General features: G+C 54.2%; 1 protein-coding gene across 1 annotated transcript in view; it reads right to left on the bottom strand.

Annotated features, from left to right (window-relative positions):
* SHB (SH2 domain containing adaptor protein B) overlaps nt 1-22,496 on the bottom strand; it is a 141,842-nt gene that overhangs the window by 89,152 nt on the left and 30,194 nt on the right. The window contains 1 exon segment of the mRNA XM_007946877.1: nt 684-804. Within this exon segment, the coding sequence (XP_007945068.1) occupies nt 684-804 (121 nt within the window).

Here is a 22,496-nt window from a genome sequence, read left to right as displayed (position 1 = left end):
CACCCTGCCATATTCCAGACCTGTTCAAGACAACTGCTGACCACTCACTCCCTAAAGATTCTCCAAGCATCATCTTGGAGTAGACAGGCCCCAGGAAGCTGTACATCAACCATGTTTTCCTGGGTCCTGCACATTTTTTTTTTAATGGGGTTTTGTCGTCAGGTTAACAGGAAAACAGACCCAGGGTAGCAGCCTTCCTATTTCCTGTAAACCTGCCACATCTTCTCAGGCTTCTTTCAAACAAAGATTTCTGGGTACTTGGCCAGAATTTTGTCTGCACTAATAATCTGGTCTGCTCCCTTCCACTCGGCAATGAAGGCAAGGTGATGGAGAAGGCTCCATTTTTCCCTTTTTGCCCTGACTGCTAGGGAGAGCTCCACATTAAGTTTCAGTCAAAAATTCCCTCTTCTCCCCCAACTACTTCTTGGTCCCTATCTTTGACTCACTGCATTTGGTCCCCTTGGGTCTGGACCACACTGTGCCCTGTCAGTTTCTTCCTGATGCCGGGGAAATGTGAACTGACCGATAAAGCATGGTGCAGGTTTACTACCATGCTGCTCCCCGAGCACTGCTGGCAAAGCCCAGCCTCACTACAGCTGGCTGGCACTGCCCAGCAGTCTCCCCGCGTTCCCTCCCTGCATCCCTGTCGCGTGGTGAGTCCCTGCGCCAGCCACTCTGCTTACCTGTCATGATCCTCTGGGCTTCATACGGCTCCATGTAGCCAGCACTCTCGCCCTTCCCCGCTTTGCTCTTGACATCATTCTTGGCATCAAAGGGATCCGAGTAGTCGTCGGCTATGGTCACCTGAGGGAGGAGCACGGGGGAGTGAGTCCACCTTGGCTTACCTGCTTTGATCCAGCCACACAGACCAAACAACAACAGCCCGTGGCCTAGGTGGCTAAGGAGGGGCAGTGAAGGCAGGAACCAGGCCTAGGACCTGCCCTCAGGTCAAGTCTTGTGGGGAGGTGACAAGGGGCCCCAGGCTGGCTGGAAGTGCTCTACCTCCAGGGAGGAACCTGACATGAGACAGTGACATGGGACCGGGAAGGGCATGCAGGCAGAGTAACAACTGGAGCCGAAGCCCAGAGTCAAGAGCCTGGGACTGTGCTCGAGGAATGTATCGTGTTCACCTGAACGGAATGGAAGCCACAGGGAAGTTGGACACGAGAGTGCAGACCGCCTGGAAATGCTGACATGCTCGTGGTGCTGGCTGGGGCACAGCAGAGCTTGTCTGGAGATAACCGCGTTCAGCATTCCACTTCCCCCCTAATCTGGAACACAACCAGCCTTGGGTAATCAGACAACAATTTGGTGAAATCAACGCACTGTAATGTGGGCTGTGGCCTCAGACAGGCCGAAAGCAAACACAGGAGCCACTCGGGTGGACAGTGGACTGCGGGAACTGGGAAGACCTCAGAAGCAACACATCTGAAGACCTTTCTATGACACGTGGGGAGACTGAGGTCCAGAGGTGCAGTGCAGGGGCACGACAAAGCCCGTCAGCCAGGTCCCCCGCCTCCCCCGCTTGTCTGTATTTCAGAAGTTCCACTCATCACAGAGAGGCTGGGGAGGGGGTCTCACGGGGCCATGAGAACCTGAGACTCCAAGGAACTGGGACAAACTTCCCCGTTTTTCCCTTGGGAAGGGTAAACATCTCAGTTGGAGGCCGAGAGTCCTCCATTTCTTACTCCCTAACTTTTAATAGGAATCCCTGCATAGTGCGCATGGTTCATGGGCTCGTTAACCCAACTGCATAGTGCACATGGTTCATGGCTCGGCCACTTCACCCAAAGGACAGGGGTTTGAGTCTACCCAGACATGCCTCAGAAAGAAGCAATCTCTGGCAACCGACTTCCAAAAACCCAGCCACTGAAAACCCGATGGACTGCAGTTCTACACATGGGGCCACCAACCCAAAACCAAACCCACTGCCATCGAGTCAGCCGCGACTCATAGCCCCCATCGCCTTTCCGAGGTGGAAATCTTTACGCAAGTAAAGTCCTCCTTCCGAGGAGTGGCTGGTGGGTCTGAAGCACCAACGGTTATGGGTTAATTTGATGGGAACTGTTGATGACCACTATTAAGGGCACACCTACCCAAGGTGCAAGGACAGGAACCTACCAACCCCACTCCTACAAGTCACCCTAGACTCTGCAGCATACTTGCTGTGTGACTTCTTCTATCTGCCCTCTCTGGTCACACATCTGACGAGGGGTAAGTCCTCAGCCCCCCAGCCAGGGCCAACCAGTTGCCTCTCTAGGGAGGGGGTAGGTCAGCATTTCAACCCTTCAGGTTCCATGAACTGTTACTGAAATAGTGGGTTTTATTAGAAACCACAGGTACCTCCTTTCCCTCTTTGTTGCTGAGGTGATTCTTGAGAACAAAGGGATCGCAAGTAGTCCTGGGCCCCTGGAATGTGAGGCATGGGGGGGGCCAGTAACCCCAGGAGAAGGAAAAATGCCCCCTTGTCTGCCTGGTAATGGCAGCTTGTAGCAGCAGTCCTGGCAGAGTGCAGAGTGACCTTGGTGGCAGCCCGCCACCAGCTGCTGGGAACACGATGCCCACGGAGGGGTGGCAGGCAGCGGCTCTGTCACTGGCGTGTGGCCAGGGGCCAAGGAGAAGAGCAGCATGCAGTGGTCACTGCTCCCAAACAAGAGCAGGCTTATCGGTGAAGACCACGACTCAAGCAGCCACCATCTGAACCACTGTCCCCTTTTCCCCCAGCTGAGGGACGGCCTGGAGTCCCAGTGGGGACAACTTCCGGATGCTGATGTTATAATCATGGTCTTTCTTAAGACTCCCTCAGCTCGAATGACACCAGGCAAAGGGACGAGAGGGCAGGGGAGGCTGCGCCTGGCACTGCCTTGCGTTTGATATTCCTGATCTACTGTGTGCAGGACCCATTTGGGAGAAAATTACACACACGAACCACTGAGCAGAACAGCTCGGCTCCAATCTCATGTAAGACCTGGGCTTTGTTGCTGTTGTTATGTGCCGTCGAGTCGGACCCGACTCATAGCGACCTCTCCTTGGGTTTCCGAGGCGGTATCACTACGGAAGTAGATTGACCAATCTTCCTTCCGAGGAATGGCTGGGGGGTTTGAACCACCAGCCTTCTGGTTAGCAGTCAAGTGCCTTAGGCACTATGGTTCGTGGGCTTTAGGGGCTCAGAGTTCAGAGGACCAGAGGTCCAAATGGAGAAAACGATGGACCTGGGGGGGGTGACTTCTGATCTTGTTTCTCTCAGCAGGGCCTCCACTTCTGTCTCTTTGCAACCTCAACACCCTTCACCTATTCTGTGACAAGAAAGAGAACAAATATTTTCCCAAGAAAACAAAGCCATTTCAGAGATTATTAGCTGGGGAGTGGGGCCTGCAATCCCCCCATCTAAGGTCGACATTCCAGCCCCTCTGAAGTGCTCTGTAATTTGCAAACACAGAGGCCTGCAGGTTATAAAGCAAATCCTTGTTCGCCCTGGGACGGCAGCTCTGGGAGGCCTGGGATTCAGCAGGCACTATCTATGCTGCCTAATGAAAATGAGATCTGAGCCTGGGCTGTCACGGGGCCCCAGCTGCCCGCCCTGCTCACTTCCGTTTCAGTAAGAATTTACAAATCCTAAACCCAGGAAAAGGCCCTGGTCCCTGAAGACATATGGTTCCAGTTATACCTGCTGACAGTTGAAAATCCTTCCGTTTAAAAAAAAAAAAGTTTAGAATTCTGTTCGTTTAAGAAGCAAATCGGAAGGTTCCTAAGCTGTGTATTTAATCAATTTGGTTTTGAACTTCAAAGTGAGGTGGGTGGAGGGAAGGGGATGGGAGATGTGAGCAACCTGAAACTCAGCAAACACGACACCCACAATCTGACCTTTCACAAAATCATGTCATCGTTTTGGGAGTAAAAATTTAACCAGGCTTTAAGAAAGCTGAGTGGGCAGGCAACCAGATACCGCAGGCACCAAGCCAAGGCCTGCGCGGCGTGGCCGCCATGCAGTGTCAGCTCTCTCTCCAAGTCGGGATGGCCGGACAGGAGGTTCCACAAAAGTGGCTTCTGCTGCGTTAAAAGAAAGAGAATGAGCTTGCCCTGATGTGGGCTGGGAGCCCTACTGGGACACCTTCTGCTCGGCTTTAAAACGCCCCAGTTAGCGAACAAGTCCCTTAAAGCTAATTGCACAATTTGACCAAAAGGGAGCCAGCCGGGACTTCTCTGCAGGTCAGACCACCTGGGCTCACAGAAAGCTTTCCTTTGAATCTGATCTTGGATGGGCCAGGACCTGACAGCTCACCCGACCTCTCCCCAGGCTCCTTCACGGTCACACGCCACAGGAGCTGAGCAGCAGCAGAGGCTGTGGGGGATGGGGGCCCTGTCTAGCCGGAGGGCCCCCTCTGTATCATTCTTGGCTCCCAGGATGAGCGCCTTAGCCTATCTCTGGAAAAGGAGCAGGGCTGTGGCGAAACCCCAGGCAAAGCCTTCTTGCTTTCCAACCAAAGTAGAGACCCCAGGTCCACCCTAGGCCCCAGTGGACTCTCACCAGCTCACGAAGCAGCCAAGCGGAACGTCCTCAGGAGACCTGTTCCAAGCTCTCTGTTTCATACATAGTTCGCTGCAGCTCTAGGACCTCGGCCGCAGGCGCCCAGCAAGGCAGCAACAGGGCCCTGGAGGCCAGTCCTCATGCTCCGGGGTTCTAGAGTTCCACCGTGCCAGCCGCCTCTCTGGTACTTTGAGCTGGTGACACAGATGTGGTGCTACCTGCTTCCTGTTACACACGTACTGCTGGAAGAAACTGGTCCCCTCCACAGCCTGAGGGCCTAATGGTTTTGCCTTAGGGATTCGGCTTTGCGATAGGAAGTGGGTATTCCACTCACCATGCTGCCATAGGCACCAATGAGCATTTCAGTTGCTGTGTGTGCAGAACCAGGAGTTGCTGTGTGTGCAGAACCAGGTCCTCTCCCCCCATTTGTAGTGAAAATGTAAACTGTAGAGCCCCTGTGGATGGTAACTTGGCAGAAACCATCAAAACCAAAAAATGCACGTAACTTATTACTCTGGACATGTTATCAGGAGGAACCAGTCCCTCGAGGAGGACATTACGTCTGGGAGAGGGTCGGTAAGATGGACTGACACGGTGGCTGCAACAATGGGCTCAAACACAGCACCAAACGCAAGGACAGCACAGGACTAGGCAACGGTTCGTTCTGTGGCACACAGTCGCTATGAGTCGTAACCGCCTCAGCGGCACCTGACGACAATTTTACTTCAGTGCAAATGTGTCCAGGGAGACATGGCCGGGGGTGCTCACTGAAGCAAGAACTAAGGAAACACTGCAAGCAATGGCTGTATCCACCCACAGGGGAACCGCTGATTGGGCCATGCTGGTCAGTCCCTTCTCTGGAATATTATTCAGCAGGTCTGAACAGCAGCTGCTCTGTACGCGTTCCCACTGTTCTCTGTGACACACTTCTAAGTGGGAAAAAAGCAAGTTGTAGATGACAATGCAGTGCAGTGAATGACTTAATGTGGCTCTTTTAGCCACGGTCTTTGTAACTCCCACCAGATGACTGGGTTTTGTTGTTGTTGTTGTTGTTGTTATGTGCCATCGAGTTGGACCCGACTCATAGCGACCCCTCCTTGGGGTTTCCAGGCAGTATCACTACGGAAGTAGACTGCCCCATCTTCCATCCGAGAAGTGGCTGGTATGCTTGAACCGCCAGCCTTCTGGTTAGCAGTCAAGTGCCTTAGGCACTGTGCTACCAGAGGTGCTTGTGGCCCCCCAAGGAGATTGGACAGCATACTAATAAGGCAAATAAGGGACATGGCACCCTTGTGGGCATGTTGTTGTTGTTATGTGCCCTGGAGTCAGACTCGACTCACAGCGACCCCTCCTTGGGTTTCCAATGTGGTATGTATCACTACGGAAGTAGACTGCCCAACCTTCCTTCCGAGGAGTGGCTGGTGGGTCAGACACAACTCAACGACAGTGAGTTTGGTTTTCGGTTTTTCAGAGGCAGAAAGTGGGACCTCACTGTCATTAAGAGAGAAGCAGCAGGAGTGGAACGTGTCCTTGGACCCAAGACCCTGCACCAGACCTCCTTGGCAGAGACCAATGGCAAAGGGACGGTGGCTGCAGAGGCAGCTGTATCAACAGACTGGCTGAGCGGTGGTCCTACCGGCCCACAGAGCAAGAGAGCTGAGTACCTTTGAGCAGGATGGTGGGGCGAGGGGCACCATCCGCAGCGCTGAAGGAGCTCTGTAACACTTGCTGAGAACAAGAAGCTGAGGGTCAAAGAGGGGCCTGCCTGAGGGCATGGCCAAGTGGAGGTGGTACTGATGTAAGAATCCTATCCCGAGCATTCCTGAGTTGTAACCTGTTACTTCCCTAATAAACTTCATAACATGAGTATTGTCTGTGAGTTGTGTGTGGCCATTCCAACAAATTCTCGAACCCAGGAGAGAAAGTGGAGTGCTTTGGGAGGGATGGTTGGGGGCAGCATGTCTGACTTCCGCCTCACAGGAGTCAGCCTTGGGCTGATGCTGCTCATGGTGATTTTCTGCACCCCCTTGTGAAGCTCCACAAGCTCAGAGAAATACAACAAGAGGGCCACTTGTGAAAAACAAAAGACACCTTGTAGCTCTGAACAGATAAAGAAAAGGCCCAGGAAGCCACCCAAACTGACACCTTCTCCAAGGGAGGGAGGGACAGACTGGGGACGTTTGTGGACTCAAAGGAGAGTCTGCAACATCAGAACATTCTTAAAACGAGGAGAACCTCTGCACATACTACAAACAAGTAAAACTCAACCTGCCCCAGAACACGCTCTTCCCAGCAGAAAGACAATGATCCAAACTTGCCTGAAGATAAGATGATCCAGACCGCTTACTCTAAAAACCAGATTCCTAGACTCAATAGTCGGCATGTTTAACAAGCAGCCCAGTGATTCTTATCAGGGAAGTTTGGGAAACACCCCTCCTGCCCCAGGAAAGCCAAAGGCCAACCGCCAGACCCTACTCTGGAATGCCACTTTCCCCAGAAATCCCTCAGCCCTCTCGGGAAAGCGAAGCAAGGTGGTGGCCTTCACCGTAGCTCCTTGCCTTCTCCCCTGGGGGTCAAGAGGAGTGAGAGATGGCCCAGCGTGCCATGGCCGTCTCCAGGATCTGAGACCCTCGTGGCCTCTTCCGAGCAATCCTGTGGGCTGGTTGCCGAGCGCGGCCTGTGCAGGGTCGTCAGGAGGAGGCTCCCAGGCAAGACCCCGCCCTACTCCACAGGGAGCCTAGCAGGTCTCGGCTGTGGACCTGTGCAGGGGTCTCTGTTCTAAGGTGTAGTAGATCCTCTAAGGCCAAGTCTAGCTGGCTGTCAGAAAACGCATTCTGCAGAGATCACCTGCCTACAGGTAGGGCTGGTGGGGGTGCTGAGAAGAGCCACTCCTGAGACGTGTGGGGCATCCCTGCTAAAGTCAGGAGAGGAAGAGGAGGGACGACAGAAGCCCACTAACTGCTGCCATGCGGTAGAGCCATCTTCCAGGGGTCTGTCACTCACAACGTCCCCACTACCCCACAGGCACCTGTGACAAGCCACACAGTCATGTCCATGTGCCACTGTGTGTGGCATCAGCAGTGCGGGGGCTGCTCCAGTCTGCTGGGGGCTTTGCTGGACAGGAGAAAACCCCCCCATGCCTACACAGCTCTCCTCTCTGGAAAGTAATGGGGTGGCCCCCACGAGGCCCTGAACTCCTTCAGGGACTTTTTCCACTGTGCTTCAGACGTACCCCAAGTGCAGAGCAGAGCCTGGGAGGCCCTTAACAGCCCCGTCAGACCATTTGCTCATCAGTTTGCCATTCAGTTTTCTTTCTTAAGTAATATTCTATGGTGCTTAAGTTGAAAGTTGACACAGCAACAATTTCTCCACAACCTGTTCAGTGACAGTAGTTACATTTTTTTCACAATGTGTCATCCTTCTCAGTCATTCCACTCTAGTTGGACTGTTTCCTGCACTCTAATTTCCCTGCCCTGTTACCTTATCATCTTTGCTTTAAGTAACTCTGACCATTTGGATGATTTTGTGAAGCTCATTACTCACATGTGGTATTCTTTTAGAGTCTTCCTAACAGTCTTGGGGCCATGGGATCTCTTTGGGAATCTGACCCATCGTGTTGCTGCATATCCACATGCAGGAAACCCATGAACCCAGGGCCAGACCAAGTCCCCAGCATGAAACCAAAAACACCAAACTCACCGCCGTGGAGTCGGATCCGACTCATAGTAACCCCTCCTTGGGTTTCCAAGGGAGTATCACTACGGAAGTAGATCGCCCAACCTTCCTTCCAAGGTGTGCCTGGTGGGTTTGAATTGCTGGCCTTCTGGTTAGCAGTCAAATGCCTTAGGCACTACGCCACCAGGGCTCCAAAGCATTACAGTCCCTTTAAACAACAGTGAAGACTGGAGACACCTTCTCTTTGCCTTCTGAGTGACATGGTGGGTAACCAAAGTACAGTGTGAGGTTTGCCTGGCCTGCCATGTGGGGGGCAGGGGCAGCCTGAAACCCAGAAGCCTCAGGGCTCCTTGGAGGAGAGTCTGTCTGGTCCTCTCCCTCATTCCAGGGGTCAGTGGGGCTCCTTAAAGGTGACCCAACAAGTGGGACCGTGGGTGAGCTGGGCACACCTGGAGCCTTGGCACGCCTGATGGCCACAGGACGGAGGCTCTGTTGCCATGACACAGTGACTGGGTTCAGTGGGCAGGGACTTGGGGCTCTGGAGAGAGCTTCAACGCAGTGGGGGCTGCTTGGGAAACAGGTAGAGTGATCTGAGTACATGCAGATGCTACCCAGGGGCAAACTCTGATTCAGGAAGGACCCTAAAGGCCAACAAAGGAACAAGGTGCCTGGGGAAAGGGAGCAAGCTCCTGGCATCCAAGGTGTCTGGGCAGAGATGCTGAGAAGGTCTTCTGCCTTCTGCGTTTTGGGGCATAGACCCAGTGGGGAGCCCAGATTCTGCTTGGACATCCAGGTCTAAGCTGCAGCTTGGCTCTCAGGACAGCCTCAGTGGGTGGCTCTATGCAGAACCCCAACTGGGGCAGAGGCCCCCAGTATTTACAAAGCCCCGAGGCTGACCAGTAGCAGGTGGGCCGCAGCAGCTGCCTGTGGCTATGCAAATGCACAGAAAGGACACAGCCGAGTAGGGACACTCCAGGCCCACAGAGCCTGCTGGGTAAAGTTCAGGCAACCCACTCCATCTCTCTGAGCTTCTGCAACTCATCTGTGGAGCGGGCAGATGACAGGAGGAGCAAACAGTGAAATGATCTGGACAAGTGTCAGTGGGTTATCCAGAAAAGGCTCTGTCCTTGTTCTTGGTGTCCAGCCTGAGCTAAGTGCTGGGAGAGGAAGGACAGAAGCCGGAAAAGAAATCCCGTCAAGGCCCCAGGGATCACACAGAGTAAATGGCTGCAGCTAGGCATGACAACAGCTGTCCTATCTCCCAAGCCCCAAAAGAAGGTTTGTGAACAACCCTTCCCCCCTTTTATGCTTTGGGTGAGACGCACCTCTTAGGGCATCTGGCCAAGCCGAAGGACCTCTTGGACGTTCAAGGTCATCTCTACCTGGGGTGTCCAGAGCCTGGGCTGAGATCTCTCACACACGGCAGTGGGGACACCAAGTGCCGACAGTACCTCCTACCCGCTTCTCCCAGGCCTGGGCTTTGACCACCACAGACTCACTCTTATGGTCTCGCCAATAAATCACTTCTGACGTGGTGAGGAAATTAATTTGGGAAAGCTTAATTAGCTACATTCATGCATTCAGCCACAACTCCCGGAAGTCAGAGGGCGGGGTGGGTTCCACGTTGACTCGGGACCAGTCCAGCTCCTTTTCTCTCTTCCAAGGGTTCAGTGCAGTCACCTCCCAGTCCTAGGCCCCCTCCCCACACACCTCCAGTGGCAGAAGCACGCTCACCTGGAGCGTAAGGCGGGTGGTCTTCCTCCCCGAGCCGAAAGGGGCCTTGCAGCAGCCTCCAGCCCTTGAGCTCAGAGAGTCGACCTCGTGTGCCCTCACAGCACTGCCCCATGTCAGCAGGGGAGGTGTTTACGGTGGTCACCACTGGTCTTTCCAGTCCTGCCCCTCTCACGGCCCAGCTGCTTCCCTAGACACCTACAGGCTCCAACTCGTTAGGAAAAGTGCACTCGAAATTACAGCCTCTGCTGGCATCTCATGGGTCAGTGCTCAAGCGCTCACTCCATCACGCTCAGACACACACACACACACACACACACACGGTCAGCTTAACCCCTCTAGAGAGGCCTGTGGGTCTGGCCCAACCCTGTTACGTGAGCTCTGGACCTGGCTCTGGCGTCTCCCAAACAGCGGGAGGTTCTACTGTGAATCCAGAAACAGCTCCATGCTAGAATTTCTTAACTACTGTCAGAGGGGCCTGTGGACAGAGACGTCGGCACACCCCTCGTGAGGACAGAGGCACCCAGGTGTGCCACTAAAGTGTGAGGTCAGAGCTGAGGGGCCCCTTGGGAGACGGCCCAGTGCAGGGGGCTTCCAACTCTCGTGTGTGTCTGATTTCTGAAAGCAACTCTTACGCAGAGCCCCACCCCCAACGGAGGCAGTATCCTTCTGTGATGGCGCAGCCTGAAAACCTTGAATCCACCAGGAGGCAGGAGTCCGCAGAGGGGACGAAAATACTGAAGTGGATGACAGAAATAGGCAGGCAAACCCACGTCTCCTGACTCTCAGGTTCATGTCGTTCCTCCCAACCAACTGTCTAATTTTTCCTTTAAAGTCACTCCCAGACTTTCTGGGATGTTATCCATCATAATTGTCCCCTCGTCCAAGAAAAGCTTCTTAGCTCCTCTTGCAAGCACCACCACTCATCCCCACAAACAGGTCTCTGGGGGAGGTGGGCCTAGGCCAGGTTCCGTGTACGTGGGTACGTGGGATTGCCAGCTGAGCTCAGAGTTGCCCAGCACTCCTGCAAATGCTATTAACCTCCACCCATGGTTCTTTCTCCCAAGCTGCCTGCTCAAGGGGGTATATGTATGTGCCCTTGGGGTCTGGGACCACTGCCCGGCAAATCCTCTCAGCTCAGTCCTGGATCAAGGTGACTGTCTTCTTCTTCATTCTCCTGTAGGTGGAAGTGCTGGGAGGGCAGGACAGGGTACCAGTCAAGAGTGTGGACTCAGGTTCCACAAGTCACTGACCACTCTGTGCCTGTTTCCTCATCTATAAAATGACAATGGGTCAAGTACTGAATGAGTTAATATATATGATGTGCTTGGAATGGGGCCTGGCACATAGCAAGAGCTCAATCAAGGCCAGATGCTACTGTCGTCATCTAAACACTTCGTCCAGTCTGGCAAATCCCCTCATGATGAACGGAGGGGAAACTAAGGCCTGGAGAGGGTCAGGGTCTCGCCACACGACCTGGACATTCAGGAACAGAATCAGGCCTAGCACGGGGTCTCCAGATCCCCACCACGTCAACAGGAGCCTCGGAAGATTTCCAAGCAGCCAGGTGACAGAAGAACCCTCGTTAGCAGATGGCAAAACCGGCCTCCCACCCGATCCTAGCCACAGGGAGCCCAGTCATTTGTTGACTTAGGTATTTATAGCCAGCCTGCTTCCAAAATGGGCTTGAGGCCGCTAAGTGCGAGTCACTCTTCCTTCCCTGCTGCACTGCCCGTCCACCGCTCCCTTCCTAAGAAAAGCACCGGGAATGCCCGGGGGCTTTCTCACGGTAACAGAAGGCTCTTCGTGGTGAGAAATCGCTCCAGTGCCATGTGCTCACTGCAAAAATATGCAGAGCAAGACTGCAGCATCTAGAGGCCAGGGGCCTCTCCTGTGCAATACAGTGCCTTGAAACACCAGGTCTGCGTGCCCCAGCCGGGACCGGGAGTCACCAAGCAGAGCCTGCCTTTCCAGCCGGAGCGCTGCCAGGGCCTGACACGTGCCTTCTGGGGACAGAGCTGTGATGGGGCCCAGCGAGGCACACTGGTTTCAGCAGCGGTGGCCAGGCGCACACTGAGCAAATGGCCTTTCTCTCCAAACAGTCATATGTACTTCTGGTTTGGGAGCCACCAGGCCGGCTAGGCATCTCTCAGACACCACAGTGTTCCACAGCTGCTACCCCCCACTCGGTGTCACTGAGACATAGCTGACCACCGGCATTCGCGCGTTTCCGACTATACTCAGCTGAGGAGTGGGTGCTCAGTACATAAGACTCACTTGTTAAAATAATGCCACTTTCCTGTCTCCTCCAGCCTCCGTCAATGAAGAATTTCTCGTGTGCAGCCATCGGCTCTCAGAAACCGTCCCCGAACCTCAAAGCACTCTCTCCCCCCTCTGCGGGCACTCTGTCACGTATAAGGAAGGGACTATGACCGGAGCTTGGGAAACTCACACACGTGTAGCTGGGCCAGTCGCTTGTTCAATCATATTTACCTCGTGCCTGCAACGTGGCAGCCAACATGCTGTACACATGGACAGCCTCTCTCAGGCCCTCCCGGAGCCCCAGGGAGACGGGGTTAACCAGCTCCCCGCCCCCTCCCTAGTAAACGGAAATAAATGTTGAGGTCCAGGCTCTTCAGGAGGCTACACTGTCCCAGAGTGGCCACAAGGAGGAACAGACCATCAGGGAGGGCACCGCGGGGCCCTGATGCACACTAGGCCACCGAGACCCAGAAGAGGCCGTGAGTTACAAAATGCTAGGAGAGGCAGGATGCCTGCTTGGTCTGATGCTTCCCTCATCCTTCTAACATTTTCAAAATCCAGCCCACGTTGGGTTTCAATGGTTGGGTGTCCCCTGGTTGCGTGAGGGTGTGAACTTCGCCGGCCCCTCTCCCCACCCTATGCCCTTCTCACTCCACAGGCACATTCTAGACCACCACTGGGCACTGGTCTCCATGGAATGCCAGATACAGGGCCCCTTGATCCTTGCCCAACAAGGCTTATGACAGTAGCTATGAATCAGGCAGAAAACAGCCCTTGTTTATTAACACACATTGTAAAATCTCCTTCCAAATGGAAGGCCGTAAATTACCCGCCACGTAAATTACCTGTCACCGGAAATGTTCCATCTGTGAAGGGAGGGAAGGGAATCCTGAGTGGAATTGCAGAGTTATCAATTTCCAGAGAGCAGACTTTGATCCACCGCTGCTGAGTAAACCCAAGTATGAGGAAGGCAGGGGCCCTCGCTGATAACACGGCTGTCATGAGACTTGGTTCCGGGACACTGTCCCCCACCCACCACCTCACTTTCTCTCGGCACACACTTCTCTGCTGGGCTGTGCATGACACAGAGGGGCTAAGTCCTGGCAGTTGGCTGTTCCAGGGTCAGGACCCGAGAACCTTAGGCCAGGCTTCTCCAAGAAGCCTTTTGGTCCTTGAGGATCAGAACTGGGAGAGGCTTAGAGGGATGTTGGTGATTAAGGCACTGTTACTAGAGTACCTGGCTGTGGCTTCTCCACATGTCGTCTCACTGAATCTTCCCAATTACCTTGTTTTCACATGAGAAAACCAAAGCTCAGAGAGGTGCAGTCCTGTCTGTCCCCAAGGCCTTCGAGCTCAGGAGGCAGTACAGATGGCAGAGGCAGGGTCAACGCAGGCCGGCGTCACTCTAAAGCCCTGGCAATTCTATGCCACCCACGGCCTACTGCATCCGGTTCTGACATCCAGGCTTCCTCCCGACAGCAGGAGGATTTGAAAAGGGAGGCTTGAACAGGGAGGAGGAAGCCTTGCCAACTTGGCCCGGGTGTGCCAACTCCACATGTGGTCACGCCCTCAGTCGCCAGGGCCGGAAGCCTCCCTTCCTCTTCCCCAGCCTCCCAGTGACTGCAGCACACCTGCAACCTGCCAGGGCCACACCTGGGGAAGCAGCCACTGCCACCTGGAGCCTGCTTGGCCTGAAGCTCTCACACCTCCCTCCGCCCCCCACCGGCCTCAGCCTTCCTGCCTGGAGGGGTGTATGTGGAGGGCCCTCACCTCCAACTCCCCCTGCACTCCAGAAATAGTGCGGTGGGACACAAGCCTTGTCCTTACATCAGAGGGAATTCACACCAGCGTTGTTTTAAAGATGTTCACAGCACCCCAATGAGACAGCGGCATAGCCTGGGGCAGCCCTCCCCACATGCCCACACCTTTGCACCTGGAAGCATCCCAGAAGGAGGGTGAGAGGAGAAGGAGAAATCTAAACGTTGGTCCCAGCTCGGTGAAGGTGGGCAACACACAAGGGCGTCCTTGTACAGTGCCCAGAACACAGTAAGCACTCAAACAAGTCAGCTGTTGTAATATTCCAGAATGACTGCCAGGACAGTTTCTCACTGCAAAGAGAGGGAGTTTTATGGTAGGGCTGGTTCATCTTTATCTGGTTCGGGTGAGCCACATGGTTCTGAAAATCATGCAGAGAGAGGAATAAAGGGCCTAGGGATGTTGGAAGGAAATGTTGGCTCCGGAGTCAGGGTGGTTAGCCTAAAGTCCCTACAAGCCCCTCACAGAGCTCAGTGGTGGTGGGGAGGGGACCACTACCAGAGAGGGGTTCTAGAGAGAAAACAGAAGTCAGCTCCCATTACTTTTACAGGCTACTCACCATGTCCACTTCCTCAGGAGCTCACAGGTGATGTGGGCCCCTTGACTGGGGGGACAGATTTACTGACCACTGTGGTTCCCTCACCCCTGAGATCCCAGAAAACCACACTCCTTAGAGATTCAGGGAGCTCTGGTGGTGCAGTGCCTAAGGCATCTGACTGCTAACCAGAAGGCTGGCGGTTCAAACCCACCAGCCACTCCTCGGAAGGAAGGTTGGGCAATCTACTTCCACAGAGATACTGCCTCAGAAAGCCAAGGAGGGGGTGCTATATGTCAGGACTGACACGACAATAGTGAGTTTGGTTTTTTTTTGGGGGGGGGATTTAAATCCGTTTCCCAGCTGGCCAGTCATTTTGGAAGGGCTCAGATGGGGGCCACCTGAGTGGCCTGGTTATGCTCCTGTCTGCCTCATTTTTGTCGTGTCCCCCCCTCGAAGCAGTGGGCAACAAAACAAAGCAGTCATCGACTGCAGATCTGTCCTGTCCCAAAGCTGGGGCTGTCAAGGCCCCCTGCCTCCTCACAGCTGGCCCCGGTGGCCCACCCAGCTCCTGCTGCCCTTCCCTGCACCCGAGCCAGGCAGGCATGCTGGTGAGTAAGGCAGGGAGGGCCCTCAAAGGCTGCCCTGAGCCTTGTCCACTCAGGACAAATCTGCCGTAAAATACCGACGCCTTCTGCAGACCCGCCTCCCAGGTTTAAGAAGGGGAGAGGTGGCTTGGATTTTAAAGAGAAAACTGGATTCCTATTCATGAACTCTCTACAGGGAGGGCATTCGACAGGTAAAACAGGTTCTGCCGTTGATTAATGAGCTGGGATAATAATGGGGCTCACCTCTCACCATTCAAAATATTAAACCTCATTCCTGGTCCAGCACTGTCATAAAACCAGGGCCCATGAAGCTCCCTCATGGCCACACTTCCCATCTGCCAGGTGACAGCTGGGTGTGCGCCTCTCACCCTGGGGCTGAGCTGGGAAGGTACAGAGCCCTTCAGGAAGTCCACTGATGCCCCATAAAGCCAACCACAGGTGCACAGGCAGGGGAAGCATTGCCTGAGACCTTTATTAAATGATGCTGTGCTCATGCAGCCTAACGTGGCTTCCCAGAAGCCACTCTGACCACAGGATGTCTGGACAGCGTATGGCCGTATGAGTTCCACAACCAGGGGGTGACTGTCTCCCCTGCTCTGCACAAGTCAGAGGGCCACTGGAGAAGCAGGTCAGCTCTGGGCCCAAACTTCAACTAAGAGCTGCAACCAAGATGATAAAGAGCCTGGACTCTGTCCCTTGAGTATCATCCAAGGAACCAAGGGGTTGAGTCTACAGAAGATTCGAGGGTGCATCCTTCTCTCTCACTTCCATGAGAAGCCCCCAAGCTTTCCTGATTTTAGGGCCCAAAGAGTTCTGCTCTGTGGTACAAGCACCTCCTTTCCTAAAAGAGTGTATGTGTGTGTGTGGGGGGGGAAGGGGTCTCACCCAAGCTAAGACAGCCTCTCCCCCCATAGTACCTGCAAAGGTAAGAGCTACTAGGCAGGCATGACATCTCTGTGCTGGAATTCAGCAATGTCCAGGGTGGGCCTGGGGACAGAGGGACAAATATAACTCAGTGTCCCTCAAGAAGAAGGCAAATATCTCTGTGAAAACCAGATAATAAATATTTTAGGATTATTCTCCTGGGGGCACTTCTTCCTTCCTTTTGTTGCAACCGGCCTTGAGGGGCCTTCGTTGGTTGGTTGGGGTTGGGTTCCTTAACCTTTTTTTTGCGGTTGGTTTTGGCCCAGGGGTTGCGGCTTGCCTACCCTTGGGCTGTACAGGAGAATCACCTGGGTGCTTCTACAAAAGGCCAATACCTGAGCTACCCCAGCCAGAGATTCTGAGGTCAGTGGTCCCAGGCAGGGCCTGAGGCTTGGCACTGGTCACTGAAGAATGTGGGCACGTGTAACCTCCTCGCTGTATCTCACACGATTTCAACAAGTCTGGCCAGAAGAGCGGACTGGACTTGGTCAAGGTCGTACAATGACTCTGGAGGCAAGGGACCCAGGCTGGCTCTCCTCATCGCACCACAGCAGACCCAGATGGGCTCAGACTCCTGCTCCCTGGCTCGGAACACAGGCACCTTCTTGCCCAGCTCGCACTTCCCCTGGAAGGTGAGCACTCCAGATAGTAGCCAGTCACCTCAACACACTCTTAGGTACTGGACAATGCCCTCTCCCCACACCAAACCTCAACCATCTCAAACTAACTCAGGAACAGAGAGCTCCAAACGTCCCTCTTTCTCTTTGGAGAAGGTTCATTTTAACCACCTTCTACCAGTTGATTAGCATCTGGAAGGAAAGAAGAGCTGTGCCAAGGACATCCTCGGTCTGAGCAGACACAGCCTTGGATGGCGACGAGCCCAACGTCTGCAGAGCAAACTCAGGCGGCCCCGGGCCGCCCACTGCCTTGCAGGAGCTCTGCAGGTGGCCAGAGAGGCCCAGACCCTTCCTCTTTCCCAAGTCCCAGGACAGGCAGGAGCTTGGGAGAGGCATGGACAGGGCCAGCTTATAAGGCATCTTCTTCTCACTTGTTGACTCTTGTCATCTGACATTTTCCATTTACGACAGTAAAAAAATCTATCATCCGACTAGTTTGCGCACTGACGACGTGAGCCTGGCAGTGACGAACACCGAGCCGTGAGGCCGAGTAACACCGGCTGTGGTGGTCAAGGCGATGCGCCACCTTGGCAGGGCTGCGATTCTCAGTGGTTTGGCAGTGAAGCAATGTGTGGTCCTCCTCCACTTTGTGACCTGATGTGGTCATCCTCTTTTTTTGCATAAGGCCGATTCTGCCCAACAACCTAGTCTTTGGAAACTGACCCTGTGGATAAATGAGGAGAGTGTCCAACACTATTAACCCTGAGAGCCACCAGGGATGGGCTCAGGGCCCTAATACCCAGACCACCCATGGGCGGGGGCCCTGCTTCATTTCCCTTCTACACATGCACAAACGGGGACACAATAAGGTCGGGTAACTTGCCTGAGGCCACCAAGGCAGCCAGGTGCAGGCTAGGACTCAAACCAAGGTACCCAGTGCCCCATCCTGGGCTCAAAGGACTGTATTAGTGATGTCATCTAAAAGGGAAAAGCTGACCCAGAGAAACTGAGGGGCTGGTGTGGAGCCATACAGCAAGGGGGCTGGACAATCAGCTCCAGGTACCACCCCAGAGAGCTCGGCTAGGCAGACCAAATCCTCTCCTTTCCTGGAGAAGGGCCCTGCTACCTCCAAGGGCCCATGACAAGGGCGTCAAACAGGTGCTGAGGGCCTGCCTGCCAGCTTGAATGGGGCCCCACCTGCCACAACGCCCCACATCGTTCAGAAACTTCCCGTGTCACCTCAGTCTGGGTCCGTGGTCGAGAGGATCACATGCTCTGTTCCTCTAAGCTTTCCCCTCACACACGCACATAAGCAGGACCACTCACTGGCCCCAGCTTCTCTCCCAGCTGAGGGGCCTGTCTGGGAGGTACCCTCTCGGGATGCCTCCATCTCTCATTACTGCTCTTTCAAAGTCTACCCAGTCTCCTAGGCAGAGAGGTTGAGAACACGAGCTCTGAAGTTAGACCTGAGTTCAAATCCTGACTCCACCACGCATAGCTGTGTCACCTTGAGATGTTTACTTAGCCTCTCTGGGCCTTGGTCTCATCTTCTATAAAGTGAGGATATTAACAGAGTGCACCTCTGAACCTGGCAGACAGCCCCAGACACCGTGCTCTGTGATCTCTACCCCACCTAGACGTGAGGCCCCCTCCCCTAAGCCCCACAGTTGTGGCTGCAATTCCACCTGCCTTCCTGGGGCAGACCCTCGCTGGGCTCTGGGGCAGCCCCTCACTGGGCTCTGCGGCACAGACCAGAGTGAGACACCATTGCTGACCCATCGTGGTCCCAGGCTAGTCAGACAGGCAGACGCAGGCTCACAAAAAGCCGTGACACAAGGTAGCTGGGTTAGAAGAGGGCCCCACAAGTGACATTTCACACCCTGTCACACTCTAACAAAATCTTCTTAAAAAATCTGGCTGTCTTCCCACTAACTGAAATAGTTTCACCAACTCCTGACAAGCTGTATAAGAGGTTTGTTTTTTAACCAGGTCAAACCACACCACAGTTGGAACACTCCAAACAGTTCCCAGAATCTCCTTCTCTCTCCCTAACTTTACCATCGGGCTTTGGCCGTCCCGCTGCCCTTCCCCGCTCCGCACTCCACACCTGTGCATGTGTGTGGACACACTCCAGGCTCCCAGAGTCGGCAGCCACAGACCAGGTTGATGCACAGACTGGGCTCGCAGACCTCCAGACTCAGAGTGCCACACGGCGGGTCTTGTTCTATCAAAACAGCGAGGGATGTGGCTCTGCCCAGGCCCCCCGTAACCAAGACACCTTTCCGGTTTGTAGAACACATCCCTGCCTGACCACCAGCACTTCCTCTTCCCAAGCCCCCATGAAGTCATCCTTCAGGATTACTAAGATCTCCTAAGCTGAGAGAAGGTCGCTGGGTGGTGCAGAGGGCCTGCCACGCGACTCAGTCTGAAGGCTGGTGGTTTTCCGCACTGCGGGAGAAAGGTCTGGTTTCCACGGAGATGCTGTCCTTAGGTGCCACTGAGTCCATCTTGACTCACAGCCTCCCCATGTGACAGAGCAGAACTGGCCTAGAGGTTTTTCCAGGCTGCAGTCTTTACGGGAGCCAATCACCAGGCCTGTCTCCCACGGAGCTCTTGGGTGGGTTTGAACCGCCCATCTTCCAGTTAGCAGCTGAACACTTAACCACTGCACAGTTTTTCCATAAACAAAACCCTAAGGAGCAGGTGTACTCTAACACACGGGTCACCATGAGTCAGAACTGACTCGAAGGTAACAAGTTAACTGAGAAAGCTCCAGGTAGGGCCCACAACGCAGTAAGGGGGCATTCAGGAAATGGGGGGAGAAGAAAAGAATTATATAAGTGAGGAAAAGAAACAGGCTCAGAGAGGTCACACAGCCTAGGCAGCAGGTCTGCCCTACTCTCTCTCTCCCCACTCTGCTCCGCACACCCGCGGTCCTGCAGACCTGTGAGCTGGCTGAGCAGCTAGGGGACAAGGAAGGCTGGGTGCACACGAGTGCCGGAGGGGCGAGGCGGAGGTGGTGACAGGGCGGCAGACAGGAGGACGAAAGGCAGGTGAAGCTCCAGAGAGGGGTGACTCCAGGAGAGCCCAACGGCAAGAAGGAACGGGGAGCCGGGGAGCCGGCTGGCTGGGGGCCTGAGGAAGTGAGGAGACGGAAGCTTTTGAGAGACTATCGGCCAAGAACTGGAGCTTATCAGGCAGTGCGGGTAGGAGGGCGGACCGGGCTGGCAGGACAAGTTTTGTCACAAGCGTCTTCTCCCTAGAAAAATATGGATACTATGTGGTTCAGATGATGAAAAGCATTCCTAAGATAAAAGTGAGCGGTCAAATCCTGCTGTTGGGCCTTTAAGCCTCCAATACTGTCCTCCTACCAGGCAAGTGGAACCTTTTAAAAAAAAAGAACTCTTTTCTGTCTGATCACTGTCTCCAAGTCAGAAGGGAACTGACAAAACAGGCTCTTTTCCAAAAAAAGTGCATTTGGAATTATGAGCCCCAGAGGAAGCCAAGGCCAGGCCTCATTAATGTGGGAGTGACTGTCACTGGCCTGTCTGGGCCACAGATTTCAAGGCTGCGAGAGCCAAAGCAAGGGGGCCACGGCCCCGAACGTGTGAGTGACTGGGCTCCCCACTCCTGGGTTGATACGCTCTGCCTCCTCTCACCCGCCCACTCCACGCCATTTACAACAGAGGCCACAAAGCCCCAAGGGCCGCTGAGATCCTCCTTCCTGTGCGGGCCGGCCAGCTTTCTGAACGACCGCTTTAACGTGACCACATAAGCCACAGTTTAAAAATTTAGCAAGCAGGGCCCCTGGAAACAATGCTGACTTCAAAAATATCTCAGGGAAGCTCAGCTACCTAAGGCCAAGCCACTCCTGGCCCGGGGCCTCCCGCCCAGCAGGTGACTGACTCGGTTCTGACAGGCTGGGCCCCTCCAGAGTCAGCCACAGCTGACAGGGTGAGAGGAAGGGAGGCATGCCGCCAGGTGGCCTCAGGACGGATGAAGGCTGGCAGCCTACGCCCTGCACTCCACGAATCCCTCCCTCAGCCTGTCGCACTGAACCAGCTCAAGGATTCAGGTTCTAGAAGCCGCATCCTAGAGCCGTGTCCACACGACTGTGTACAGCCCAATTCTTGCAGTCTGACTTGTTCTTCCTCCTAAGACATTCCCAAGCTACCACCACAGCTCTGTCCCTCCAGAGACCAGCTCCTCGCGGTGCTCACACGCCTCGTGTAGAGGAGGGTGACCTTCCTGGTTCGCTCATGGAGGAGAGGCCGTTCAGAAAGGTAGAGAGAGGACAAGGCCAGACAGGGAAAGGCCCAGGTCATGGCCCTGGCTGGCCATGGGTCTGGCTTTAGGCAACTGCCCTGTGCCTCATGTAAAACAGGCCCTAGTCACCTGAGATGGAAATGAGACCATGTGTGAGGCGCCACACAGAGTCGGCTGTTATCACCAGTTAGCCAGCGGCCGCCTCACATGCAGCAGCACCCGTGCCTTGTAAAGTACAGGGGAGGACAGCCCACAGGCTCCGGCAAAGGCAGACACGTTCTCTTAAAAAAGACCCCCTAAGTGAGTAGCTAGCTGGACCTGTGGGCTCAGGACCATGGTCGCAGGGGACACCAAGCTTAACTGGCATAACATACCACACAAAAACATTGTTCTGCATCCTACTTTGGCAAGTAGTGACTGGGGTCTTAAAAGTTTGCACCATCTAGATGCCACAATGGGTCTCTCCAGAGCAAAGAACAGCAAAAACCAAAGACACATGGAAACAAGTTGGCCAAGGGACTAGCAGACCAGGCGAACCTCTCAGCCCATATGACCACTGAGACCAGAACTAGATGGTGCCCAGCTACCACTGCCAAGTACTCAGAAAGGGATCAGTGCAGGGGATCCCGGATAGAGTGCAGGAATGCATACCAAAGGAGGACACAGGGAAGAGGTAACTACAGAGAGGAAGTGGAAAGAGCGCTGTTACATTGTGGGGAATTGCAGTCAATGTCATGAAACAAAATATGCATGAATGGCTGTATGGAAAAGGAATCTGCTCTGTAAACTTTCACCCAAATCACAGTAAAAAATTTTAAATATAAAAACAAATAAATAAGGCCGCCCTAGCCCCCAACCACTGTGCTCCCCACAAATAAGTAAGGGGGGATGGCAGTGCTAGAGTCAGGACATCCTCCTGGAAGGGGTGCATAACCTGCCCTGGGCCCAGGTGGGAATGCTGATGCAGGACCATCAGCAATGAGGTGTGTGGAGAGGGGGTTGTGGGAGGGGTGGTGGGGAGAGGTAAACAGACTGGGGTACAGCAGCCAGTTTGTGTAGTGGGTGTATAGCAAAGACATTTACAAATGGAGTTTGGGGGTGAATTTTGAGAGTCCTAGATGCTAAATAGTGTAAAGTTTTACTCTAAAGAAAGAACCCATCTGTAGTAGTTAAGGCTGTGTGTCAACTTGGCTGGGCTGTGACTTTGAGTGTCCCGGCAGCTGGATGTAGTTATTCCCCAGGATGAGAACTGGATGTGCTACCATCACCTCGTGGTGGAATGTCCTGTGAGCAGCTCATCAGTTGAAGGGGAGCTGCCTTTGGGATATGGTCTGCTTCCAGTGTACATGGAAAAGCTTTGGGAAAGGTCTTTAGCTTTTCAGCTCATTTTGGAGCTCTGGTAGCATAGTGGCTAAGACACTTGCCTGCTAACCAGACAGCTGGTGGTTCAAACCCACCAGCCACTCCTCAGAAGGAAGGTTGGGCAATCCTACTTCCGTAGTGATACTGCCTCGGAAACCCAAGGAGGGGTCGCT

This window comes from Orycteropus afer, unplaced genomic scaffold (assembly GCF_000298275.1).
Source record: "Orycteropus afer afer isolate SDZICR_OR568_19922 unplaced genomic scaffold, OryAfe1.0 scaffold00174, whole genome shotgun sequence".
Taxonomy (NCBI): Eukaryota; Metazoa; Chordata; class Mammalia; order Tubulidentata; family Orycteropodidae; genus Orycteropus; species Orycteropus afer.
The sequence above is the reverse complement of the archived record's forward strand: the minus strand, read 5'-3'. Positions and strand labels throughout refer to the sequence as shown.